At 32.9% G+C, this 25423-nt stretch overlaps 2 protein-coding genes and 1 pseudogene across 2 annotated transcripts; all 3 read left to right on the forward strand.

Moving 5' to 3' along the window:
- Window positions 1–985: 985 nt before the first annotated feature.
- LOC132314440 (alkane hydroxylase MAH1-like) lies at window positions 986–7278 on the forward strand (annotated as a pseudogene).
- A 10539-nt stretch (window positions 7279–17817) lies between these two features.
- Window positions 17818–23354, forward strand: LOC132312359 (probable potassium transporter 13). The gene is made up of 10 exons (XM_059810702.1): window positions 17818–18381; window positions 19514–19745; window positions 19826–20074; window positions 20192–20242; window positions 20565–20825; window positions 20920–20972; window positions 21255–21369; window positions 21567–21821; window positions 21918–22440; window positions 22524–23354. The coding sequence occupies exons 1-10, from the start codon at window positions 18349–18351 to the stop codon at window positions 22939–22941; spliced, it is 2190 nt and encodes a 729-aa protein (XP_059666685.1). The 5' UTR covers window positions 17818–18348; the 3' UTR covers window positions 22942–23354.
- An 863-nt stretch (window positions 23355–24217) lies between these two features.
- LOC132314974 (uncharacterized) lies at window positions 24218–25206 on the forward strand. Its single transcript, XM_059813734.1, has one exon. It carries the CDS (start codon window positions 24264–24266, stop codon window positions 24876–24878), a length of 615 nt encoding a protein of 204 aa, XP_059669717.1. The 5' UTR covers window positions 24218–24263; the 3' UTR covers window positions 24879–25206.
- Window positions 25207–25423: the final 217 nt, after the last annotated feature.

Consider the following 25423-nt stretch of genomic DNA (forward strand, 5'->3'; position numbering starts at 1 on the left):
TTCATTTGCAGCCCTATAGTTCTAGTTACATGTGTATAACAAAGATAACCTTCGCCTTTAAATTAACTTGCCATGTTCATTGTTTTTGGATTGTTAGAGAGAAAACTAATAGAGAGAATCCATTTCCAAATCAAAATCCCTAACCTATTTTCTTTTTGTTCATCATCCTATCCAATCCATCAATGGGCTCAATTGCCTCAATCCTTCACACGTAGTGGCGGAACTGAAAATTAAGTTAGTTGGGGCAACCATTAACAATAATAAGATAAGAAAATTTGAACCAAAATAATAAATAGTAAAGAGAGATTTTTTTTTTTTGGATTTTGATTCTTAAAAATTTTATGGGACCCACTAGAGGAGAAAAGATATGATCTTTCTCAAATTTAAAAATTTTGTTATGCAAATGAATTAACAAATGAGGGGTGCTTTTTTACTGCTAGAAGTTTTTTTTACGAGTTTTTGTGAATTTTTTAAGAATTCAATCTAGAGACTATTATAATTATAAAATTTTGTGTATATAAAATACAAATAACTGTAAATTTAATAGCAGAGTAGGGTTTTTTTTCCCTGAATTTTGATTCTTGAATATTAGTCTTTATTGAATTTTGAAAATTTTGTTGGGTAAAATGAGTTGCAAAAAAATGAGGATTTTTTTTTTTTGACTTTTTCAAGTTTTTATTAAAAAAAAATTATAAAAATTTGCGGAACAAATTAAAAATAAAAATAAAAATCAGTGGCGGCAATTGACCCCGCAATTCCCCCAGCTATTCCCAACTGGCTCCGCCACTGTTCACATACTTCCCTCTCTCTCTCTCTCTCTCTCTCTCTCTCTCTCCATAATCCATCTCTCACTTTTAATCTAAACCCAAACCAATTCTTCAAAATTTCTACAAATGTTTACGAACAGGAATTGAAAATGAAGAAAACCCTAAACTTGTGATTTTGGGATTAGATTGGAAGATGGGCGAAGAAGTGAAAATGACTGAATCTGCCGGAGACGAAGTGGAGTGTCGGAGTGGGAGGTGGGTTTGCGGAGTGCCAACGATCTGACTCCTCTTTTTCAGAAACTGATCTCGTCCATGTCGGTGTTCAGCATATCGCCGGAGTCCTCCCGGAGCATGTTCGGCGTGAATCTGACATCCATCTGGTCTTTGGGTACAGTCTCTGACACTGTCTTCATGATTTCATCTACCAAATTTAATATCAACTCTTTCATTTGTAGTATTAGTTGGAAGGAAAAAAAATAAAAAAAAATTGAAAATTACCCTTTTACTTTTACAGATTTCTGCAAAGGCATGCATATGAAACTCAAAAGCAACGAAGATGAAATAACATAAATTTTGTTTTCTATTATCAACTCTTAAAAAGCAAAAATAAATGCAGTTTAGATTGCGTTTAGGGACGTTTTTGTTTTCTGTTTTTGCAGTCTTAAAAAGACAGAAACATAATTTTATTTTCTTGAGTGACAAGGAAAAGTCAAAATGATGTTTATTAACATGGTTATTGTCACAATTTTAAAAATAAAAAATAATAGCAGTGTTTAATAATACATATTTATTAGAGATGTACATAATATTTTTTAATTTTATTTTAATTTTTTTTCATCAGTATAAAAAGCCTTTATGTAATTCAATTATTTTGTAAATATTAAAAATACCCAATACACTATAATAAAATATAATTTTCAATTTAAAATGACAAATTTTAATAATACCCAATACATAAGTATAAAAACACTATCACCTAAGTGCATGCATATGCATCATCTATACATTTGTTATATAATATATAATATATTTAAGATATAGTATATTATAATAAATAATAAATAAAAAATATTAAATAATATATCTATAATATAATATAGATACGGTTTATAATAATATATTGTATATGTTGCATAATAATTTAATAATATTGTATAAAATAAATAAAAATATATTAAATGATAAATATTTTTTTGTCCCAAAAAATAATTTACACTATTATATAATATATTATATTTTAAATATATATTTTTGTTAAATAAAAAATAATTTACACTAATATTAATACTTCCTCTATCCCAATTTAAGTGTCGATTATGGAGAGTAGTAATTTTTAAGGGGACATGTGGGACATGCATTGTCTGCCGGGAAAATTACTAACTTGCCCTTTTAAGTTTTGAATATTCAAGTTTGAAATTTTAAACTTAAAAGACGTATATGAAAAAATGTAAAATATATTGTTTGAAAAATGAAAGTGGACTATTATTTTGGGACAAACAAAAAAGGAAAGAATGACACTTATTTTGGAACGGAGGGAGTATAATATTATTATATATTAAAAATATAACTTTTACTAGTAATTAATATGTAGCATGAGTATATGGCATGCATAACATACATTTTAGGGTGAACTACATTAAACTCTTTTTTTCTATCTGTGTTTTTCACTAAACCCTTCTTTTCTATTTTTTTGGTCAAAAAACCCCCCTCAACTATTAGAAAGGGGTGATTTAACTAACTTCCGCTAACTAACTATTAGAGGGGGGTGATTTAATTCTCAAATATATATATATATATATATATATATGTATATATATTGCAAATAAATTTCAAGAAAAAAAATCTAGATTTATATTAGAAAAAAAAAATAGACATTATTTCTGGTAGTGTCCCTTTAATAAGTCTATATAAAATGAAAATCAATAAAAACCAAGTAAATGAATGCACAATATAATTCTCAAATATATACATATTTAGCAAATAAATTTCAAGAAAAAAAAAACCTAAATTTTTTCCCTAAATAAAAAAAAAAAAATCCTAGACTTATATTGGTTAGAAGGCTAGATGGAAATGAAAATATATTTAAATAATATGTAATGATACATATTATATATACCATTATATTATGATACAAATTATATATAATATTATAATGATGGGTAAATAAAAGAAGTTGAACAAAAAGAAGAATACATGTTGTTGCAATGGTTTTTTTTCCAATATAAATCTAGGTTTTTTTTCTTGAAATTTATTTGTTATATATATATATATATATATATTTGAGAATTATATTGTGCATTCATTTATTTGGTTTTTGTTGATTTTCATTTTATATAGATTTATTAAAGGGACACTATCAGAAATAATGCCTAATTTTTTTTTCCAATAGAAACCTAGGTTTTTATTCTTGAAATTTATTTGCTATATATATATATATATATATATATATATTTGTGAATTAAATCACCCTCTTCTAATAGTTAGTTAACGGAAGTTAGTTAAATCACCCCCCTCTAATAGTTGAGGGGTTTTTTTTGACAAAAAAATAGAAAATGGGAGTTTAGTGAAAAACACAGATAGAAAATGGGGGTTTAATGTAATTCACCCTACATTTTATTTGAAATAAACAGTGTATATGTAATAATAATAGTGAAAACATTTTTGCTTAACAATGTCGAAAATATAAGAAACACATTTTTTATGTTTCATTCTTTTTCACAAAAATAGAAAATGTTTTGTGTTATAGAAAAACAAAAACATATTATTAAACATGATTTTTGTTTTTATTTTGCCTTTTTAAATGCTGACAACAGAAAACGTTTCCCCCGTTACTAAACGCGACTTTAGTAATATATTTTTGTTTTCCTAAAGTAAGTATTCTTTTTAAAATTTTTGTGAAGAAAAAGGAAAACATCATTTTTTATGTTTTGGTACTAGACGTTTTTGTTACTATTAACCCACGGGCACTCTTCATTCCAATTAAAATTGATCTTATATACTAATGCTACTTATTATTTGTAATATTTTATTATAAATATTAATAGTAATAAATATATTATATTAGCTCACATAACTTCATTAAAGTGTGCTTGAAGAAAAATTGCCAACAATCTTGTAACGAAAACGGGCGTATCTCTCGTTTTAATTTGGAATTTAGCATGGTCAGAGAGGGGTTGGAAAGCTAATGAAAGATCTACGTTGTCACCAAAAATGAGTTTTTTGCAGCAAGCAGATTGATACTAGTTTTCGTTTGAAGATGTTCTTGTTTGAGGGTTTTGGATCGAAGCGCATAAAGATTAATTTTGGTTGTGGGTCTTCGAATCTCGAACCAGGTCGAATTTTTAATACCATAATGTATAATCATGAATCTACTACAACTAATAGGAAATGATTTTTTAAAACCTTTTGCGTAGACCCGTTTTCTAACAAGTGGTATCAAAGCCTCCATGGATGAACCTTCAAACCGAGTTATTTTTTGTAAATGATTTCTTTAGACAAAAATATTTATGATTTATTGTATTTTTTATTTAATATTAAAAAATCATCATGCATTAGATATTTTATAATATTATATACCATATTTATGTTATAATATATGTAGATATTATATTATAATTAATTTATAATATTATAGTATATTATATATTTTATTAAATGTAAGATATATTATTTAATATTTTTATTTATTCTAATATACTATATGTTTAATGTATTATATATCACATACTAATGTTATACATAATGCATGTATTTATATACATGTTTGGTGTGGACCTTTTTGTCTTTCTTAACTCTTGAAGAGAAATGGTCATTCCAACATCGTATACAAATGGCCATTCCAAGGGAATGTACTTTCTAATTTCTAACTTTATTCAGTTTATACAAATGGCCATTCCAAGGGAATGTACTTTCTAATTTCTAACTTTATTCAGTTTATTGTGACCTACCAAACATAAGAGAGGGAATGACTAGCTAGAATGGGCATTCCCTTCTAGCGTACCAAATGTAATAAGTTCTCTAATTCTCTTCTTCTATTGTCATCATCGAATAGCAGACAATGTCCATATTTGAAAGCATTCTTATATCAATAGATGAATTAAAGTAACATAAATGAAAAAATAAAAATAAAATTAAAGTAATGTAAAAAAATTTAAAAGTATTTTTCATATTTCTTGCAACATATATGCATTATTAAACGTAATTATTTGTTTTCTACTTTCAAAATTGTGGCATCAACAAGTATTAATAAACGACAATTCTGCTTTCTGTTTTCAGAAAAAGCAAAATTACTGGTTGCATTTTGACACTGCAAAAACAGAAAGCGAAAACGTCTCAAGAAGTTGTCGGAAAGCACTCATTTCATAGCTACACTTAGATGTTCCATACTTCAATTTTGGAATAGCCCCTGCATTGATACATTCATAACGAACCCAAGTCTCATTTGATGGTTATTAGAGGTTTGGAGAGTCGAAATTTGGACTCTTAATTCAGACTATCTATCACCAGTCATTTTGATATGTCATCAACAAAGTTGCTAGCACGGTTGCTTAGAAAAAGCCTACGATAATGGTGGTAGCAATCTCGAGTCTGTCAGCTTTTCCTCTCACATTATTACATTTTGTGGCAATCAATGGAGTTTTCTTCTTCTTCCTTTATTTTTTATATATATATTTTTTCGCATTTTAGTTCAAGGAATTGTGAGTGTTGCTGAATAGCAAAAAAAATTGCCAGAAGTTTGGTAAATTGACAGTTTTGAAAATTTTATTTTTGTTTAATAATTATGTTATGAATTATTGGATCTTGAAGTTTGGCCAAACGTATTCCCTTGATGGATTCTTTAATTGGCCTGCAGTTGACTTCGTCCTAATTTTTGCAATGGGGGATTGTGGCCTTATTCTGGTGGTTATTGTAAAAAATAACTTCCCGAAACACCTACTTCTCATCAACTACATTTTTACTGTTACTCATAAAACAGGAGACCTTTGAGTCTTATATGGTGTGCAAAAAACAAGGAAGTGTTGTGTACGAGTGAAAATTTATCCTCAGTTATTCGATTGGTTTCCTGACAAATGATGGATAACACTACTAAAACCAAGCATGTACACCTTAACAACACACATCGCTCTGCTACAATGGCTGTCATTGCATTCCTTGAGATACTCCTACTAATTCTATGATTTATTGTTCTTTGTTATTGGGGAAGCTGCTCCCAGCTGCAGCTGACAAATTGGCCTCTTGTCGGCATGCTGCCAGGGCTTCTTCAAAGTGCTAACAACCTCCATGAGCTTGCCACCGAGATTCTCAAGCAAAATGGAGGTACATTTGAGCTTAAAGGTCCTTGCTTTGCTAATATGGACATGCTGGTCACTGCTGATCCTGCCAATGTCAACCACATCGTAAGCAAGAACTTCCCAAACTACCCCAAAGGCCCTGAATTCAATATGATTTTTGATATGTTTGGAGATGGGGTGTTCAACGCTGATTCAGAGTTGTGGGAGACCCATAGGAAAACCACTATGCCCTTGACCAACCATGAGAAGTTCCACAACCTCTTAGAGAGGACTAGCTGGCAGAAGGTGCAAGAAGGGCTAATACCGGTTCTTGATCGCGTTTCAGGCTTAGGAACTGAGGTTGACTTGCAAGAGTTACTTCAAAGGTTCGCTTTTGATACTATCTGCATGTTAGTTTTGGGCCATGATCCAGGCAGCCTCTCCATTACCTTCCACACATTCCATGTGAGAAGGCATTTTTTGATGCTGAGGAGGCCTTGTTCTATAGGCACGTATTGCATGTCAAAGAAGACGAGAAATGTAGGTTTTTCAATGTTGAAGAGTCTCGTAAACTAGTGTACCTCCACGGAGCTCTGTGTGAATCTCTGCAATTGTTCCCACCAGTATTTGTAGAGCATAAAGCTCCAGTTCAACCAGACATCATTCCAAGTGGCCATTGCATTGATCCAAATAAAAGGGTGTTGCTATTTTTCTATTCAATGGGAAGGATGGAGACGATATGGGGCAAAGATTGCTTAGAGTTTAAGCCGGAGAGGTGGATTGCAGCACGAGGAGGACTCAAACATGAACCGTCCTACAAGTTCCTGGCCTTTAATGCAGGACCAAGGAGTTGTCTAGGTAAGGAGGTGACTTTCATCCAAATGAAGATAATTGCAACAACCATTATTCATAATTATCACATTCAAGTTGTAGAAGGTCATCCTATTTCCCCAAGTAATTCAGTCATACTTGGTATGAAACATGGTCTGAAGGTCAAGATTACCAAAAGGAGTACTGTTTGAGGAACAAGAGAGAGGTGGTCTTTGGCAATGAATTATGTTTATGGTTTTAGCTGTAACCTTGTGTAATAATGTCATGTAATCGCGACTTTATTTATTAAATGTATGAATGTCAATGTAGTAACTACAACCTTAAATGTATATTGGATGTAATATTTATGTTGCCAAGATACCAGCATTGCATGCAGGGGATTAATTTAATGTAAAACCATTATTTGTTCAGGATGTTGTATTTTGGTTCAAATTCTAGCTAATTGGTAGATGGGTTGGTTGGTTAGCCCATGTGAGAACTGTTTTTAAAACATGGACATATATATATATATATATATATATATATATATATATATATATTGTCAAAGGCTTGCGAAAAGCTAGAATGGTGAACTGTTTCTCTTTGGAAGCATGTGGCATGAATAGGTTATTATTATATGTGATGATTATATGGATTCATACATACATAGATTCATTAGTTTTATTTATTTATTATTTTTGGTGTTAAAGACTAGAAAAAAAAGAAAGAATTTAAAATATGGACTGGATCTCACTACAAGAAGTATGGTCTCTAACAGCAATTTTATTTGCTGTTAGAAGTAAAAAAAAAATGTTGTCATAGCTCCTTGGCGGCATTTATAGGCAGCATTTGTATTTGCTGTCATAACCTATGTCGCGATAGGCATGGTAGTAATTGTATTTGCTGCCATATATGAAAAACATATGACAACAAATATAAATGTTGTGAAAAATGACACCATTTTTAAAAATGTTATAACAATATATTTAAATGAAGCAAAGGAAAATTCAAGTTCTTATAATCAAGGTCAATCCATTCATAAACCAAATTTATTGATCAAATGAACGCAATTTACAACAAAGTCAAGAAAAAAAAAAAAAAAAAAAGGAATTACAATGCATTTATTAGTATAGCTATGTCTCAATAACAAGGGAAATAAAAGAATTTTTAATGTCTTATCAAATCATTGAAAAAAAAAAAAGAAAAAAAAAGGAGAGACTCCATATATATCCTCCAAGTATCATCATTCTCTCCGAGCAATTTGAAATAAAACATATAACATATTAGAAACCAATAACTAGTATTCGAATTAATATAAACAACAATGATGCATCAAACCAATAACTAGTATTCGAAACTAGTATTCGAATTAATACAAACAACAATTATTCATCAACATCAAGTAAGTCCAACCTAAGATTCTGTTGCGGCCTGCTCTTTATTTCCAAACGATATCTAAATCAAAATGTGAGAAGTTATAACCTCGCTTTCTACTGTCTTCAAGATCTCATTATTTTATGCTGTAGATATACATTACCAAACATGATTTTTGTTTACTGTTTATAAAATTCAAGAAAGAAAGAGAAGCAGATGTATCAAAACAAAGTGTAACATTGGAGGGCATAGGCCTGCGTCTTGACAGATTGTCAAACAAAAAATAGTTTTGCTTTGCATTAATTTATGGTAAGGTACAATTATAAAGACAACCACCTTAGTCAGGACATTTTAAAATTTTCATATGATCATATATTAATGTAATGTAAGAAGTTAATATATTTTATTTGTAGTCAAGTTGTTAGGTTAGGAGTTAGGAGAACCTGATTCATAATTGGAAAACCCTAGCATTTCTTTCAGCTGGAGGAAGACTCAAACACTAGCCGTCTTACAAGTTCTTGCCTTCAATTCAGGACCGAGAACTTGTTTAGCTTTAACCTTGTGTAATAGTACCATGTAATTGCAACTTGATTAATTAGTGCATGAATAAAATTGTATGTGACAATGTTTCTACAACCATAAATGGAATATGGATATTTTGAGTCAAGAGATAGATAAATAGACACATCCCATTATACTGATTGGAAGTGTTCGTAGTAACTGAGGGGGTCGAAGAACAAGAAGTGAGTTATTTATACCAAACTATCTTCTTACGGCTAGATCCAATCTCCTGATCCCCTCGAAGGGAGGATTAGGGAAGTCATATTGATTGCAGTTTTATCCAAACTTCCGATAAAAGAATGAAAAAAGAAAAAAAAAAAAAAAGACGACTCGAATGGTACGATCCCTCCGTCACGGCAAAATAAAAGGGGTTATCTCGTAATTTTTAGTTTGTAAAGATGCATTGTTAAGTGCTCCATTTTATTTTTCCATCGAGGCCAAACTGAACCTGTGTATTTGTGTTGCCAAATCCAGATTAAATATTGTATTTGTATCCACAAAGTCACTTTACTCTCTTCACGTGTGTATAAAATGGTGGACAAAGTATCCTCGAGGACCTCCACACACACTGTGTTCACTAGTGACATACCTAATCTCCACACTTCTTGGGCAAAAAATTTCCAACAACTTCCCAAAGGGTACCAATTTCAATTAACATATTTGATATTTCTCGAGTGTCAATATTATGAAAAAATTGCAAATCAAAATTATACAAAAACTTAAACTTTTAAATAAGGTGCATGTTCTTCTACCATGCTAGAAATTGTTGCACCTTGTTGGTAAATTGTATGGTCTTGGACTCTTGGAATAGATAAGTATGTATACCACATCAAAATATAACATTAATGGCACCTTGACCATTATAATTAATGGAGACAACTGCCCCTTTCAGGACATTTTAAGATTTTCAGATGATGTCTTTGTTGCGGTGAAGATGTTAGGACAAACCCGGATTCATAATTGAACTCAATTATGGCATGGATCCATGCCATTTTTAACTGCTTCAAGCATCAATTAGAATCCAAGTGAAGGTAAAATATTATTTCTCATATCATCAGACTTAGTTACACCGCTCGAAATAGTAATTCTTTCCTTATGTCATAAGATGTGATCGAACCAATAAATTACTAAATTACTGCCTCAGAAAGTTTTCATTTTTTTGCATAAAAAAAAAAAAAAAAAAAATTCTTATTTCTTAGCTAATTTAAGCCTACATATTGAACTTGGATGTCCCTACTTCAGTTTTGGAATTCCAAGGGCCTGGTGTTTTAATGGTATTTTTTCTACCTCCTAAAGTAGATTTCCCTACTTCATGTATTACATTTTCCAACATACAGCTTAGTACTATTTTTGAACCGAAATGTGCCAAAAAATTGATGTTTTATCTTATCTGCCTAAGCCAAATGATGCGTTTAGTTGAAAAAACAATACTAACTTCTTGGGCATCACCCAATGGTCTAATTAGTAAAATCGTACAGAGCTTAACTTTCCGAATAGATGTATTCAAGTTTATCTTATGTGCTAACACTAACAATAACGGAAATTAAAACACTCAGGCAAAAATTCTAACTTTTCAATGATAGTGGGGTCCGCATTCTCCCTTACACAACGCTCACAGCATTCTTCGAATTCAAACTATGTATCATTTTGTTAAAAAAATAAACAAAAAATAAAATAAAATAAAACTGAAGGTGAGCTTGGTTTGACAAACATTGAAACCTTCAACAGAGCTAGCATTATCACACACATATGGGCTCTAATGGATCAAAACTTACCTAATGGATGATGACCATCCAAACCTACCAAAAGAAAAAGGCCCAAAAAAAAAACCCATGTAGCAAATCCCCATGGGCCTACATAAAATAGGTCAGAAGCCCAAAGGCAAGATGGAAACAGTTTCTTAACAAAAGATAAATAAAGCAATGGCCCAGGTCCATCAAGACCAACCACAAGGGGTTCAACATAACCAAAAAAAAATGGGAATCCAACAGACTCAATGATGATGGAGTGATCAAGGTTCTGGTGGGCGATGAGGTAGGTAACACTTTGGAAAACCCTAGCATTTATTTCTTTCCATATATGATATACGAAGCTAGATAGGCTTAGTTCAAATACAAGAAATTTTCTCTAACTTTTGTTTCCAACTGGATCTGGATGATTCCCAAATTAGGAAACTTTGGGTTGACATGGAGTCCACATTTATATATTTATATTGTAGTGCATTCCAGATCACTGAGGAATATGGACATCTCTATAGAACAAAAATGTTTCCATGACTCTTAAGACATGGGATGCAGATATTAGGTTGTAATAGGAAATTTTCCCATCTTGAAGTTTGGCACTTATTTCATGGAAAATGATTTGAAGTCTGAAAATCCGATAAATGTGATTGATTTATTTTTATGGACTGATATTATTAATATTCCTGACGTTATGATGACACTAATCCCTACTCAAGTAAAATTAGTCCGATTTTCTTTCATTACTCTTTTTTGTGTGTTTGTAAAGTATAAGTAATACTTGTGTGTCTTAATTGTCGGAGTAGTCTAAGTAATTGCATTCCAATGAACCACATCCTTCTGTATAAATTATTATTTATATAAATTTCTTTTAGCATTAGCATTATTTATCATTTTCAGTCAGCTTGATTAAGCATGGTTTTAGCTTTAAACGTGTGTAATATAGTACCATATATGTAATAGCAACTTGATTGAGTAATGCATGAATAAAATTGTATGTGCCAATGTATACTCAACCATAAATGGAATATGGATATTGTATTTGTGTTGCCAAATCCAGATTAAATATTGTATTTGTATCCACAAAGTCACTTTACTCTCCGTTATTGATCTTCATGCGTGCATAAATGGTGGAAAAAAGTATCCTCCACAAACACACCGTTCAGAGTGACATACCTAATCTCCACACTTCTTGGGCAAAAAATTTCCAACTACTTCGCAAAGGGTACCAATTTCAATTAACATATTTGATGTTTCTCGAGTGCCAATATTATGAAAAAAATCGTAAACAAAAACTATACAAAAACTTGGACTGTTAAATAAGGTGTATGGTCTTTGTGCCATGCTAGAAATTGTAGCACCTAGTTGATAATAGTGGTGGCAATTCCGAGTTTTTCAGCTTTTTATCTCCCATTATTCAATTCATTTAAATTAATTAATGAATGAGTGTATGACTTGGACTTGAATTGAGCTCATTTACTTAATGAACAAACTCCAATGGGGCCCATCCAACAATTTAAATCCTAGTTGTTTACAAAATGTTTGACATTTTCACAACCGTAAGCAAAAGATAGGTTTCATATATTACATTTTTTGGCGGTCAATAGATTTTTCTTTAATTTTTTTTTTTCCCACACTTTAGTTAAGGGATTTATGAGTGTTGCCGAATTGCAAAATTTTAGGCCAAAAGTTGGCAAATTGACAATTATGATTTTTTTTATACTAATTATGTTACGACTTTAAACATTTTGAAGTTTTGCTAAACTTGTTTACTTGATAGATTCTAAAATTGGCCTGCAATTGACTTCATCCCACTTTGCAATGGAGGATTGTGGCCTTCTTTGTTGCCATAGCATGGTGATAGCTAGGCTGCTTTTATAGTCCCATAATAAATTCTTAACCTAACTTTGTGTTAGTAAAGTGCCCAACTTTGTGTGCCCGTAGTCAAGTCCGTTTCTCCCCCACCTTGTCAGGAAAAATATATATATATATATTTACCTTAATCACAAGAAAATCATGTCCTAGGGCAAGTAATTTATCATCATCATCATTATTATTTGGTAAAATACGGCCAAGATCCAAGATTTTCTTCTTCCTTTTTTTTCTTCCCATATTCTTTTTTTCATCATGCAATTTTAAGTTTGTCATGGAACCACCAAAGTTTAGGTCTAAAGTTTGGCAAATTTTGTTATGAGGTTGCCTGATCTTGAAGTTTGGCAGAATTTGTTTCATCCATAGCTAATTTCTCCAACCAACAATAAATTTTCCATGTCAAATTAAAATTGCTCTACTCTGTGATTATTTCTAGGGTTACTTCTGCATAGAAAGCTCGTCTAATTTCAATAAAATTGTAGAAAGCTCTACTCTGTTAAGTGTGAAAATACATATTTAGACATGATGTCAATCTTTTTGATCAAATAATGCTAAAGATTTAAGTCAATACCTAGTTCTTGTGTTCATACTTAATAGATTCTTCTTGTGGTACAACTTTCAAGTTTCAACAAATTCAAACTATGGTCACATCTGTTTTGAAGCAAATTTCAAATCAAATTTAATTAGCTGGACTAAATTGTCTGATATAAGATCCAAAAATATCCTAGAAGACTTCAATTTTGAAGGAAATTGATAGATTTGGAATATAATTTCACTCACCCAATATTGTTGATTTTTTTACTTCTTTTGATGAGTATGGTCGTGTTTTGATTTTGATTTGTCCATATTAGATATACAAATTTAGATAGCCCAACTTCGACCATTATTATTAGGTTGGATAGCCCAAAAGCGAAGAACTTAGCCCATTTAGATTGTAAAATAATTCAACACAATGGGTGGGTGGGTGTGGGTGTGTGTCTGTGTCTGTGTGTGTGTGAAATAAATAAATTTTTGAAAGTGACTTTGTGTTTATTTTTTAATTTTTTGGTTTCTATCAAAGTCATGAATTCTCATTCAAAAGTTCTAAAAATGTAGGGGTACCAAGAGTACATTTCATGTACTTTCAATTGTTATATATTGACCTTCATTTCTAACACACACACACACACACATATATGCAATTGTTATATATTGACTTATATTCAATTGTTTTAAATTGACCTTCATTTGTTATATATGGACTTATATTCAATTGTTATATATTGACCTTCATTTCTAACACACACACACACACACACAAACACAAACACACACACACACATATATGTATATACACTATCTCCGTTCCATCAAATATGTTGCGTTTGAGGAACCGTCGCGACATATTTTTTGGAACGGAGATAGTATATGATTGTATGTGAAGTCATCAACTAGGAGCGAAACTTAAAGGATTGATTTTTTTTTTTTTTTTTTTTTTTTTACCTTTCAAAAATTTGACATGAATATTGATACAGTCCAATTACAATTTAATATGAGATTTTATTATTATTATTATTATTTTCCATCATCATCTTGACAAGTAACTTTCACACTGCACTTCAGAATACTCAAATCCAAAAATAATTAAGTATGCATAATAACTTGTATATAAACGAAGAATAATTCAATATATTATGGTGAAAAAGCAGCATCCATCTTTGTGGACTTTTTACTTATGTAAAACGTATTTGAGGACTTGTTTAGGTCAAATAAATTACATAATGTTAGGAAAATGTTACCTTATGGAGCTGACAATTGATGTTGAATTATATTAGCATACGATAGCGGAGGATTGGTTTGTGCTATTACAGAGAATATATGAACTTTTTAGAGAAAATTAAAATTGGCTTTAAATATTCAATAATTTGAAAATACATAATTATGAAATTATAAAGGGTATTTATCAACCAAAATAATAATAATTTATAAGGATAAAAATAATAGGCAACTCAGAGTCAAAAGTGAAATAAGATAAGGGTAAAGGATTTATTTTACCCAAAATCTCTATGAAATCATAAAAAATATCTGGTTACCATATGTAACCAGAGTTACCATTCCTGTAAGAAGGGAACAATATCATCTTGGATCAGGGAGAATCTCGCTTCAACAACTACTACCATTAATGCTTCTATAAAAGAAATGATCAATCAACCTAAAAAGGTACGCTATAAATTTCATATGTAATGCTCATCGGATATTTAATCGTCGAGTACTAACTTGACCGTCAGAGGGCACCCGGCCGGCACCACACTGGTCATCACTTCTCTTGTCTTACCGGAATCGTCACGGGCTCCGGAGCGTGTAGATTTTTGGCATCAACAGTTGGCGCCGTCTGTGGGAACGTATATTAGTCCCAACAAATTATGGTTTGTACAAGGACAAGGAAAATCTACGACAAAACTTAAAAGCAATAATCTACGACAAAACTTAAAAGCAATAATCTACGACAAAACTTAAAAGCAATAATATACGACAAAACTTAAAAGCAATTCAGTCCCTTTACAATCTGGCTTTCTCTAAAAGAAAGAGAATAGTTCATGGATTGCGTGGCCAAAAGCAAGGGTACAGTTGCTCAATCTAGTAAAATTGCTGGAAAGCCCCACCCGACCGCTAGCAGTTGTTTCTTCATCGCTATTAACCGGATAAGTTTCATGCATTACGCGTATATCAAAATATATGTCTACACTTCCTCACATGATTTAAAGAGAAACAATTTTTTATATGTTTCCAATTGTCTGCAAAATATTGTTCACCTACATAATGATGTAGTTCACCTGGGGACCCTTCGATAGAATACTATGCTTTGTGGGTACTGTTCATAGGGTTTGAAAAAAAAAATTTTATTTTGTGAGGACTATTCACATGAATAGTGCCCGCGGGTACTATTCACATGGTGTAAAAAAAAAAAATAATAAATAAAATAAAATAAAATAAAATTCTTATTCTAGAGAACAATCGCTAGCTCCATTGATGCTCAATGATAAGTTTTTGCCTTAATTGTACCAATTCTGATATATATAAATATGTATATATATTATCCGTTCAAACTGTACAAGCTTGGGAATGGGGGCAGAAAATTAACCTCTCTTATTAAATATACGAGCTCACGAAACTCTGGAAAATTAATCTCTCTTTTTAAAAAGATGAGATGACGAAACCCACGAGGATGAACCTCCCATATTAAAAGGATAAGTTCATGAAGCTTGGAGAACCTACTCCCTTTTTAAAGGGCTAGTTGAATGAAGCTCGTAATTGTCATCCCCGTATTATAAGGGATTAATATAAAAGTGTCCCGTACTATAAGGGCCCGAGCTGAATGAAGCTCGTAATTGTTGTCTTCGTAAAATATATTTTCCTTTTTAAAGGGCGAGTTGAATGAAACTCGTAATTACCATCTCGGTATTATAATGGATTGATATAAAAGTGCCCCGTACTATAAGGGCCCGAGCTGAATGAAGCTCGTAATTGTTGTCCTCCGTATTAAAAGGGGTCGAAATCAACTTGTAAATATACTTCCCTTTTTAAAGGGCGAGCTGAGTGAAACTCGTAAAATATATTTTCCTTTTTTAAGGGGCGAGCTGAGTAAAACTCATAAATATATTTCCCTTTTTTAAAAGGTAAGCTCATTCAGCTTAAGAAAGCCTACTCCCCCAGCTCATGAAGTTCTGGCAAATCTTAAGAGATCAACCAAAAAAAGGCCGTCCAACAAGGGTTAACCTAAAAAGAGATTGATTTATGCCAAAGAGACGTCACTCCAAAAAATACTTTGACATTCTCGATTCTTGACAAGCAAGCACGAGAATGGGAGGCAACTGATAAGGATAAAAATAATAGGCAACTCAAAGAGAAATAAGATAAGGTAAAGGATTTATCTTACCCAAAATCTCTATGAAATCATAAAAAATATCTGGTTACCATTCCTGTAAGAAAGGAACAATATCATCTTAGATCAGGGAGAATCTCGCTTCAACAACTACTACCATTAATGCTTCGATAAAAGAAATGATCAATCAACCTAAAAAGGTATGCTATAAATTTCATATGTAATGCTTATCGAATATTTGATGGTCGAGTACTAACTTGACCGTCGGAGGGCTCCGGAGCATGTAAATTTTTGGCATCAACAATAATAATAATAATAAATAAATAAATTATAAAGGGTAAAGAGTAGTTTGAGGAATTTGTCATATCAAAAAGACTTCTTGGTCAAAAGGGAAAAGCAAAAGTCTAATTTATTTATTTATTTGTTTATTTTCAAGTAGAAAGTTCACATTGTGTGCTGCTTATGCCATAAAGTTTGACTATATTTTCACTAATTAAAAAAACTCCATGAGTGTGTATTTTCAGGGTGCTCATTTTTTCCAATTATGAAGCGTGACTAAGCGATCCTATTCGCCCAGGTGGTTTGGATATTGCACTTGTCAACGAGAAGTCTACACAAGTATAGTGCATGCATTTTATTTTTCAGGCAAAAAAAAAATTATCTTTTACGGAGTAAAAGGTTTAAAAATCTAATTGATGTCCAAAAAGAGGGTTTTTCATTCATTTCCATATTAAATTGGGGCTCCTCTTTGCAAACCTTAGAATAAATTTTAATTTTTTTTTTCTTGAATATTGTTAGTCATAATGGCGACTATAGACAATAACACAAATTTTTTGAAGTGTGAAAGAAATTTTATCCAATTACGCGATATTACCTATATGTAACACAAATATATATATATATATATATTTTTAACTAGAACTCTACTTATCCAACACAATTCTATTCTACCTATAAATCATTTTTTTTACCTGTTATTCTATTTGTTTACAAGCCTGAATCCTCTGGTTTACTCTTTTTTACATGGTATACAAATTTGTCAAGCATACACCACAATATTTCAAGGATAAAACATAATTAATCGATGAATAAACTTATAATAAAAGCATGATCAATTAATCGTATAGACTGAGCTGGTTCATTGCATGCTTGACATAAGTGTGTTAGACATGAACCTTGGTGCAATTTAAATTTAATTGTGTTACATTATCAAAAACATAATTGTATTATATTTTCAAAATTTTAGTATATTGACCTTATATATATATATATATCATAATTGATTGCATGCTTAAAGTAATTGTACTACGATATTACAGCGCCGTGCAGATCCAAGAATTCAGACTGGTTGACATTGTGGTGCACTCTTGTTTTTTTGTTAGATTCAACGTAGTGGTGAGAGGGTTAAACATTTTTCCAAAAAAATAATACTCCGTAATAAAACAACCCAGTGAGTTTTCAGTTTTCACTAACATTCTGCCACGTGGATACATATCTTCGTTTACATTGACCATAAAAATCCATCACGTTTCTCTTGTTTGAACTTTGAAGTTGATATCAAAAAAAACCTTTGAAGTTGAACTCTCTCTTCTCCCTCCTTTCTCTCCCTCTCTCCCCTCTGTTTTCATTTTCCCAAGTTTGTCTCTCTCTCTCTCTCTTACTGCCATTGATGACGCTTTCGTAGTTGGGAAGAGAGAGAAAATTACAGATTCTGACTGCAGAGAATCTCTAATTCGATTCTTATAGTATTCTCTAACGTTAGAGAAAACAGAGATATTCACAAATTAGTCCTCTACTTCACCGGAAAATCTTTCATATCAAGAAATTTTTGTAATTTTTCAGAGAAATCTTGAATTTTGGACTTGGGTTTTGAGAAAAATGGATACGGATTGCGGTACTATGAATCGACTAGTAAGTGCTTCTCTGTTACACGCTAAGAATCTCTAATTCGATTCTTATAGTATTCTCTAACGTTAGAGAAAACAGAGATATTCACAAATTGGTCCACTACTTCACCGGAACATCTTTCATATCAAGAAATTTTTATAATTTTTCGGAGAAATCTTGAATTTTGGACTTGGGTTTTGAGAAAAATGGATACGGATTACGGTACTATGAATCGACTAGTAAGTGCTTCTCTGTTACACGCTATTAGATTTATTGTATGGTACTTGTTTTATTGTATTATTTGTAGTTGGTTTTGTCCATTATTTCTTTTGCAGTTGTGAAGAGTAATTTGAATTCTTATTCATTTTAATCTTAGTCCTTGCTCTGTTTATCTATAAGAATTTTATTTTTTTGCAATTTTGAATTTTTATCTTCAATGCATGGTATTTTTATTATTTATTTAGTAACAAAGAATCAACCCATCCGACTAGCCACTTGTAATCTGTGTTTGTCTATATATATATATTGTTCTATATCTATTATTAAAAACCCCCATTGCATGTATACTTATTATTATTGCATATCTTCTCTTGTTATTACTCAATATATTTCAGGGTACTTAATTAATTTTGATCATAAGCTTCTAATTTTTGACTTCTCTGTTGTATGATTTTTGTACTTTCTTTCCCCTTTCACCAAGATATAAAATACTTGGGTGTTATTTTCTCTTACATCTTTAGCCATTGTTTTGTTTCTTATGGCTTGAAGAAGATGGAGGGAAAGGAGACTAATTTGAATGGTTCTTTTATTTTTATATATTTTTAGCAACCCTTTGTTTGGTTGCACCTAAATGGATTTGTTGTATGCTTTGACTAATACATGTTTTTTTACTGTAATATTCTTCGTATCCAATAGATAGACGATTTGTTGTATGCTTTGACTAATACATGTGTTTTTTACTGAAATATTCTTCGTATCCAATAGATAGACTATCTTTTACTTCGTTGTCTTCCAAGACTATTTAAGGGGCTAGCCCAATACACGAGGCTCCCATCATTGTAGAGTCTGGGGAGGCTATTTGCATTACAAAAATTAGGCCTAAGTCGTTTCAGCAGTGTCCACCTCATTCAATCTCACAACAAACCAACCCGACAATTTGTTTTTGAAAACCACTGCACAGCTATAGAAAATCTGGCAAGCTATATATGTTTTTCAAAAGTGTCACTCTAATTCTGAACTGCCCTTGTTTATGAGGTTCCAACAGCCCCTAGTTTAAGCGTCTAGTTTTTATAGTCAATATCTCCTCTAATATGCTATTATCATTTTTATTATTTTAACAAATTTAACCCTTTTCTCTATCCTTTTTTGCAGAAATTCTTCAAGAACACTTTGTGTCTGGCCTACCAGAGCTTTGGAATTGTTTATGGTGACCTGAGTACATCCACCATTTATGTCTACCACAGCACATTCACTGGAAGCTTGCGCCCTTACAAAGAAGACCACGAAATTCTTGGGGTACTTTCTCTGGTTTTCTGGACTTTGACTTTGATTCCTCTATGCAAATACATTATACTTGTATTGGCAGCCAACGACAATGGTGAAGGTGCTCACAATGACTCAAATTATAAACAACATCTTCTCAGTATGTGTAATAAGCTTTTGAAGAGAGTGTTGTTTTTATAGGTGGAACCTTTGCTTTGTATTCACTTTTGTGCCGGCACTCAAAGGTGGGGCTTTTGAGCTCTTCCCGTGCTGCAAATGAGTGTGTGTCTTCTTACAATTCTGGAACTTCTACCAAGGACACTAGAACTAGCTTACTTATAAAGGACTTCTTTGCAAAGCATCAGAGTTCCCGCATTGTGTTGCTGCTAGTTGTTCTGCTTGGGACTAGCATGGTTATCGGTGATGGAATCTTGACTCCTACAATGTCTGGTACGAAATCTAAATGAATCAAAGAGTTTTGCATTTATATTTTCCAAGAATAATTGAACAATAGTAGTTTTATACTCGGAAAACAATTGTTGACATCTTCTTTTTGTTTTGTTTCAGTCCTTTCTGCAGTCAATGGAATTAAAGTTAAGGTTCCAGAATTGCATGAAAGTAAGTTCCATTAGCAACTTTTATTTTAATTAGTGCTCCATTTGATTGCTTTCAAGACATGGGAATAGAGTTGGAACATAGAATCTTTATATGGTTGGGTTTAGAGAAGCTATTGTAAGATCTCAAGATTTCCAATGGCAATTTAAACTTTAAAGAGGATGTGTAAGTGAAGGAATCACTCATATTCTTGTTGAAAAGTCAATATATTGTAATTTTAATTGGATATGCATATATGACTGAGAACTGAGGAGGATTCTTGATGGTTACCAAGGCTTCACAGTACTTATGGTTTAAGTACTCTTATATAATCTTATTCTGCCAGATTATACTGTGTTCATTGCCTGCGTTATCTTGGTGGGTCTTTTTGCTCTTCAGCACTATGGAACAGACAGAGTAGGCTTCCTTTTCGCTCCAATCGTGATAGCTTGGCTCGTATTCATTAGTGGTGTAGGCATTTACAACATAATACATTGGAATCCTCGTGTGGTCTGTGCTTTGTCACCATATTATGTGTACAATTTTTTCAAGAAAGCTGGAAAAGATGGATGGACTTCCCTTGGAGGTGTTGTTCTTTGTGTCACAGGTTCGTCGCTAGGAAATAAATTTCATAAATCTCACGTATCATTTCAACAACCACCTATTCTGGTGAGGCTCAAAATTAATCATTGTTCTATCAGGTGCAGAAGCTATGTTTGCCGATCTCGGTCATTTCTCCCCACTTTCTGTCAGGGTGATTTTCTTTTTCCTCCAATTTTCATGCTTTGGGAGAAAAAATTTCAGGAAAATGAAATTAGAAATCTTCAGAAGAGAGAATGTTCTAAATGGGCTCCTTTTTTAGGTTCCAACTTCCCTAGAAATTATGATCATTATTATTTTCTGAACTATTTTAATCAAACAAAGATGTCCATATTTTTTTATCCTTTTATCTTTGTTCATTTCTACTTGCAATAGGTTTTATTCATATACTTCATTTGTATTTATTAATTTTTCCTTTCCCGCCTTCCACTGGCAGGTTGCATTTATAGGAGTTGTTTACCCTTGCTTAGTTTTGGCATACATGGGTGAAGCTGCTTATCTATCCAAGAACAAAATGGATCTCCAAAGTAGTTTCTACAAGGCCATCCCGGGTAAGTCCTACAATCTGAATGACAGAAGTTGTTCAGCTATACTTTTTGCGCTTACTGTCAATTGAAAACAAACTCAATGCTATGCAATTGTTTAGAATTTCATATACTTATTACATTTTATGATTTGCAACAATGTTAAAAGTTTCGGCACAATTTCTTGACACTTTATTTCTTATCTTGTTTCTCATTCCATGCAGAGAGTGTATTTTGGCCAGTTTTCATTATCGCAACTCTTGCAACTGCAGTGGGGAGTCAGGCAATTATTTCAGCCACTTTCTCAATTATTAGTCAGTGCAGGGCACTGAGGTGCTTCCCGCGTGTGAAAATAGTGCACACATCAAGCCAAATCCATGGACAGATTTATATACCTGAGGTGAATTGGATTCTGATGGTATCGTGTCTTGCTGTTGTGATTGGATTTAGGGACACCCATCTGATTGGCAATGCATACGGTTTGTTTTCCTCACTCTTCTCTCTATCTGTGTGTGTGTGTGTGTGTCAAAGAGCTTCAACTTAGGTGCTTGATCTTATTTTCATTGTCTTTACAGGCCTTGCTGTGGTTATGGTGATGTTTGTTACGACTTGCTTGATGTTTCTTATTATTACTACAGTTTGGAAGCGAAATGTCCTTGGCGCGACAATGTTTGTACTAGTTTTTGGATCTGTGGAGCTGCTTTACTTCTCTGCTTGCCTTGCCAAAGTACACAGAGGAGGCTGGCTTTCCCTTCTCTTATCTCTGGTAATAGTGTCCCTGATGTTGGCCTGGCAATATGGGACATCAATGAAACATGCCTTTGAGCTGCAGAACAAGGTACCCTTAGACAAGCTCCTTTGTCTTGGCCCAAGCCTCGGTATTAAAAGGGTTCCTGGTATCGGCCTAATTTACTCCAATCTGGCCTCTGGTATCCCGCCAATGTTCACCCATTTTGTAACAAACTTCCCTGCCTTCCATCGGATCCTCATCTTTGTAACCCTCGAGTCATTGATGGTCCCCAAAGTTCTTGATGCTGATCGTTTCGTTGTTGGGAGGATTGGCCCCCGAGAATTCTATCTGTTTTGGTGTATAGTAAGGTGCATATTGCTTAGACTTTTTGAATTCCTAACTAGTTTTTTTTTTTTTTTTTCACTCTTTCAGAGTATGTTATGATCATCAGGTATGGATACAAGGATGTGAGGGACAGCTACAATTTTGAAACCCAACTGATTGAAAAAGTAGCAGACTTTTTGCAAAGAGAGTTGCATGATATAGAACTGGAAATTATTATACAACCATCAGGACTTCTGACTAATGCGTCGGGAGAGGAGTCTGGTGCTGGCCGAAGAAGAAAAATGGGGTCACAAAAGTTGGGACTAAGTGAGGAGGCGAATGAACTCATGGAGGCAAAGGAATCTGGTGTGGCTTACATTACGGGCAATACTTATGTTGTGGCTATTGAGTCGTCGTCTTTCCTGAAGAAGTTTGCCATTGATATCGTCTATGGTTTTCTCAGACGCAACTGCAGACGACCAGCAATTGCTCTTGGGATTCCTCATACCTCACTGATTGAAGTTGGAATAGCTTATCATGTCTAAAGTTTTCGCGCGACAAGCATATACTGGTGCCAGAGCATTCAAGAATAAGATTGGAGTGTTTTTGGCCTTAACCAATGTAGGTTATGCAGCTGTGAAATGCGATTACATTATACACAAGGGAGGGGAAGGTATGGCTTTTTTCGGGTGCTTATGGCAGATAGAAGGCAAAAAGAATGTCCTGAGTTTTTTACTTCAAGTACAAGGGGGTGGATGTTGAATGAAAGTTGTAGCAGCATCACTTCTTTGTCTGCCTAACTGGGAGAAGAATAGAAATAGGAAATATGAAAGAAAAGAAAACAACACTTTTTATGTAATATATATATATGTCATATGTGTATTATATTGTACCCTCTTTATTTATACTAAATACTAGTATCACATAAGGGGTAATTTCCACTTCAAGTTTCTTTTTCCTTCTTGTTTGACAATGAATGCTTGAACTTGTGCTTTGTTGTATGCTGATACTCTCAACTTATGGGCATATTTTGAATCTAAAATGTATTTCAGTTACACATGCACTACTACATATGAAAATGTCCTCAAAACACTATTATTGAAATACTTGCCACTAAAAACACACACACACGATTGTAAAAAGGACATATTTTGTAGCATTTTTGTTTGTATTTCATGTTTTTGCTTAGTGCACTGTGAAGAGGGAGATGATAGAAACATTTGAAAGAGGTTGATATAAAATATTGTTTTCATTTACTCTTGAATTTTTATTTTTTATTTTATTGAAAATGTGAATAGTTTTTTAGTAATTTTCTAAAATAATGAATCTATTGTAACAATGCTCTTACATGAGTTCATGCGGAGCTATTGAATTGAGAGAACATATTCACTGACTTTTAATCGACCAAGAGTGCAAACTCACATGAGAGCATTCTAGTGATAACTTTTTCTTTTACAAAATTGATTTTTATTTTTCATATATAAAAAATGTTCAAAAATAGTTTTAAATTTTTTTTAATCAAATTTATTATGTGTCATCTTCCTTTTTATATTTTTCTATTTTTTTTCATATTAATAATAATAAAAAAGTGCTAAAATTGTTGACAAGGGTTAGATAAGTAATTTCATGCACTGATAATATTTAAAATTTCTAGTTAGGAGGCTTAAGATTTTAACATAATTCAATTTTAGGCCAGGGGTACTTCCGGAAACCTACCGTGCATCTTTCCCCAATTCGACCGTTACAAAATTCAAAATTCAGTAGACCGTTTAAAACTTTAAAGACGCTCCCCCTACTGTGTCTCGCTTCCCCGATTCTCTCTCTCTATCTCTCTCTCTCTCTCTCTCTCTCTCTCTCATGCTAATACATGGCTGATCAGAACATTACCAGCACAGCAATAATGGAGTCAAAGCCTTCACACCCACTTCACCAAATCGCAGAAACACCCACCCACAAGCTTCTTCTGAAGCAATGGCTCAAGGAAGAAGAACTAATCCTCGGACGAATCGCTCTCAAAGAGACCCAAATCGACAGTGCCCGCAAAGAGATCACCCAACTCTACTGTTTCTTCTTCCTCTTCCACTCCACATCTCTCATCCTCCTCTTCTCTGCCTCTTCTTCACAAGGTGAGTCCTCCTTCTCCTGCCACAGATCTTGGATCCCATCCCTCTGTTCCCTCCTCTGCTCTCTCGGGATCATCTGGGCCGTCCGATACAAGACCGACGTCGAGGGCCACTTGGAGAGGCTTTTGGAGAGAGAGAAAGAGGATATGAAGCTCTTGGCCAGATGTGTTGAGGAGTTGAAGAGAAAAGGTGTCGAATTCGATTTGTTGAAGGAGGTGGACGCGCTCAGGAGGGCTAAGAGCTTGAGGGTTGAAGCCAAACCGGTCCGAAAATGGTCAGCTAGGGACTTTGTCACTCTCTTCTTCTTCACTGTGTCTTGCCTGGTACTTGCACTCACAAGGATTATTCTCTGTAATTAGGGTTTCAATACAAGCATCAATTTCAGAAATATATTGGGTTTTTGGTTTTTGGAAATGGGTAATTGTTAGATTGGATTAAATGGGAATATGTTGTTACATTTTGTTGATTGAAATTGGCTTTTTTTTACCTTTCATTTAACTCTTCATTTGAAGTTTGATCAGTATCACTTTTGGGGGTGGCAGAAGTTACTGGTTTCTGTCATTACTCTTAGCAGCAGAAAATTGGGATGTGTGGAGGTCTGGAAATAGCAGAATGCACTGTTCTGCTTTTGTAATTTGGGGAGCCCTTACGGAGAATATAATGAAATAAATTTGCATTTTTTTGTTATTTGTTTTTTTGTGGCATTTCTAAGCTTTGTTTGATTGTGGATTATTTGTTCGAGGCGACAAAATAATGAATTTAGACTATTTATAATGTAACTCGCAATCCGCTTGATGATGTATTTTGTATTATGCATGTATGTGCTAAAAAGAGTGATTGTCTCAACAGAAGAGAGAGAGCACTTCAATTCAGAAGACAATGTACAAATCCCATTGAATTTGAC

This window comes from Cornus florida, unplaced genomic scaffold, assembly GCF_030987335.1.
Source record: "Cornus florida cultivar Cherokee Brave unplaced genomic scaffold, ASM3098733v1 CherokeeBrave_3.0.0_Hap2_Chr06, whole genome shotgun sequence".
NCBI lineage: Eukaryota > Viridiplantae > Streptophyta > Magnoliopsida > Cornales > Cornaceae > Cornus > Cornus florida.

What these genes read in the sequence shown, in the direction of transcription:
- LOC132312359 (XM_059810702.1), top strand. Translation starts at nt 18,349, where the DNA reads ATGGATACGGATTACGGTACTATGAATCGACTA. An exon ending in CTTGACTCCTACAATGTCTG is followed by an intron (nt 20,075 to 20,191) that starts GTACGAAATCTA and finishes GTTTTGTTTCAG; the next exon opens with TCCTTTCTGCAGTCAATGGA. An exon ending in CTGTTTTGGTGTATAGTAAG is followed by an intron (nt 22,441 to 22,523) that starts GTGCATATTGCT and finishes TATGATCATCAG; the next exon opens with GTATGGATACAAGGATGTGA.
- LOC132314974 (XM_059813734.1), top strand. Translation starts at nt 24,264, where the DNA reads ATGGCTGATCAGAACATTACCAGCACAGCAATAATGGAGTCAAAGCCT.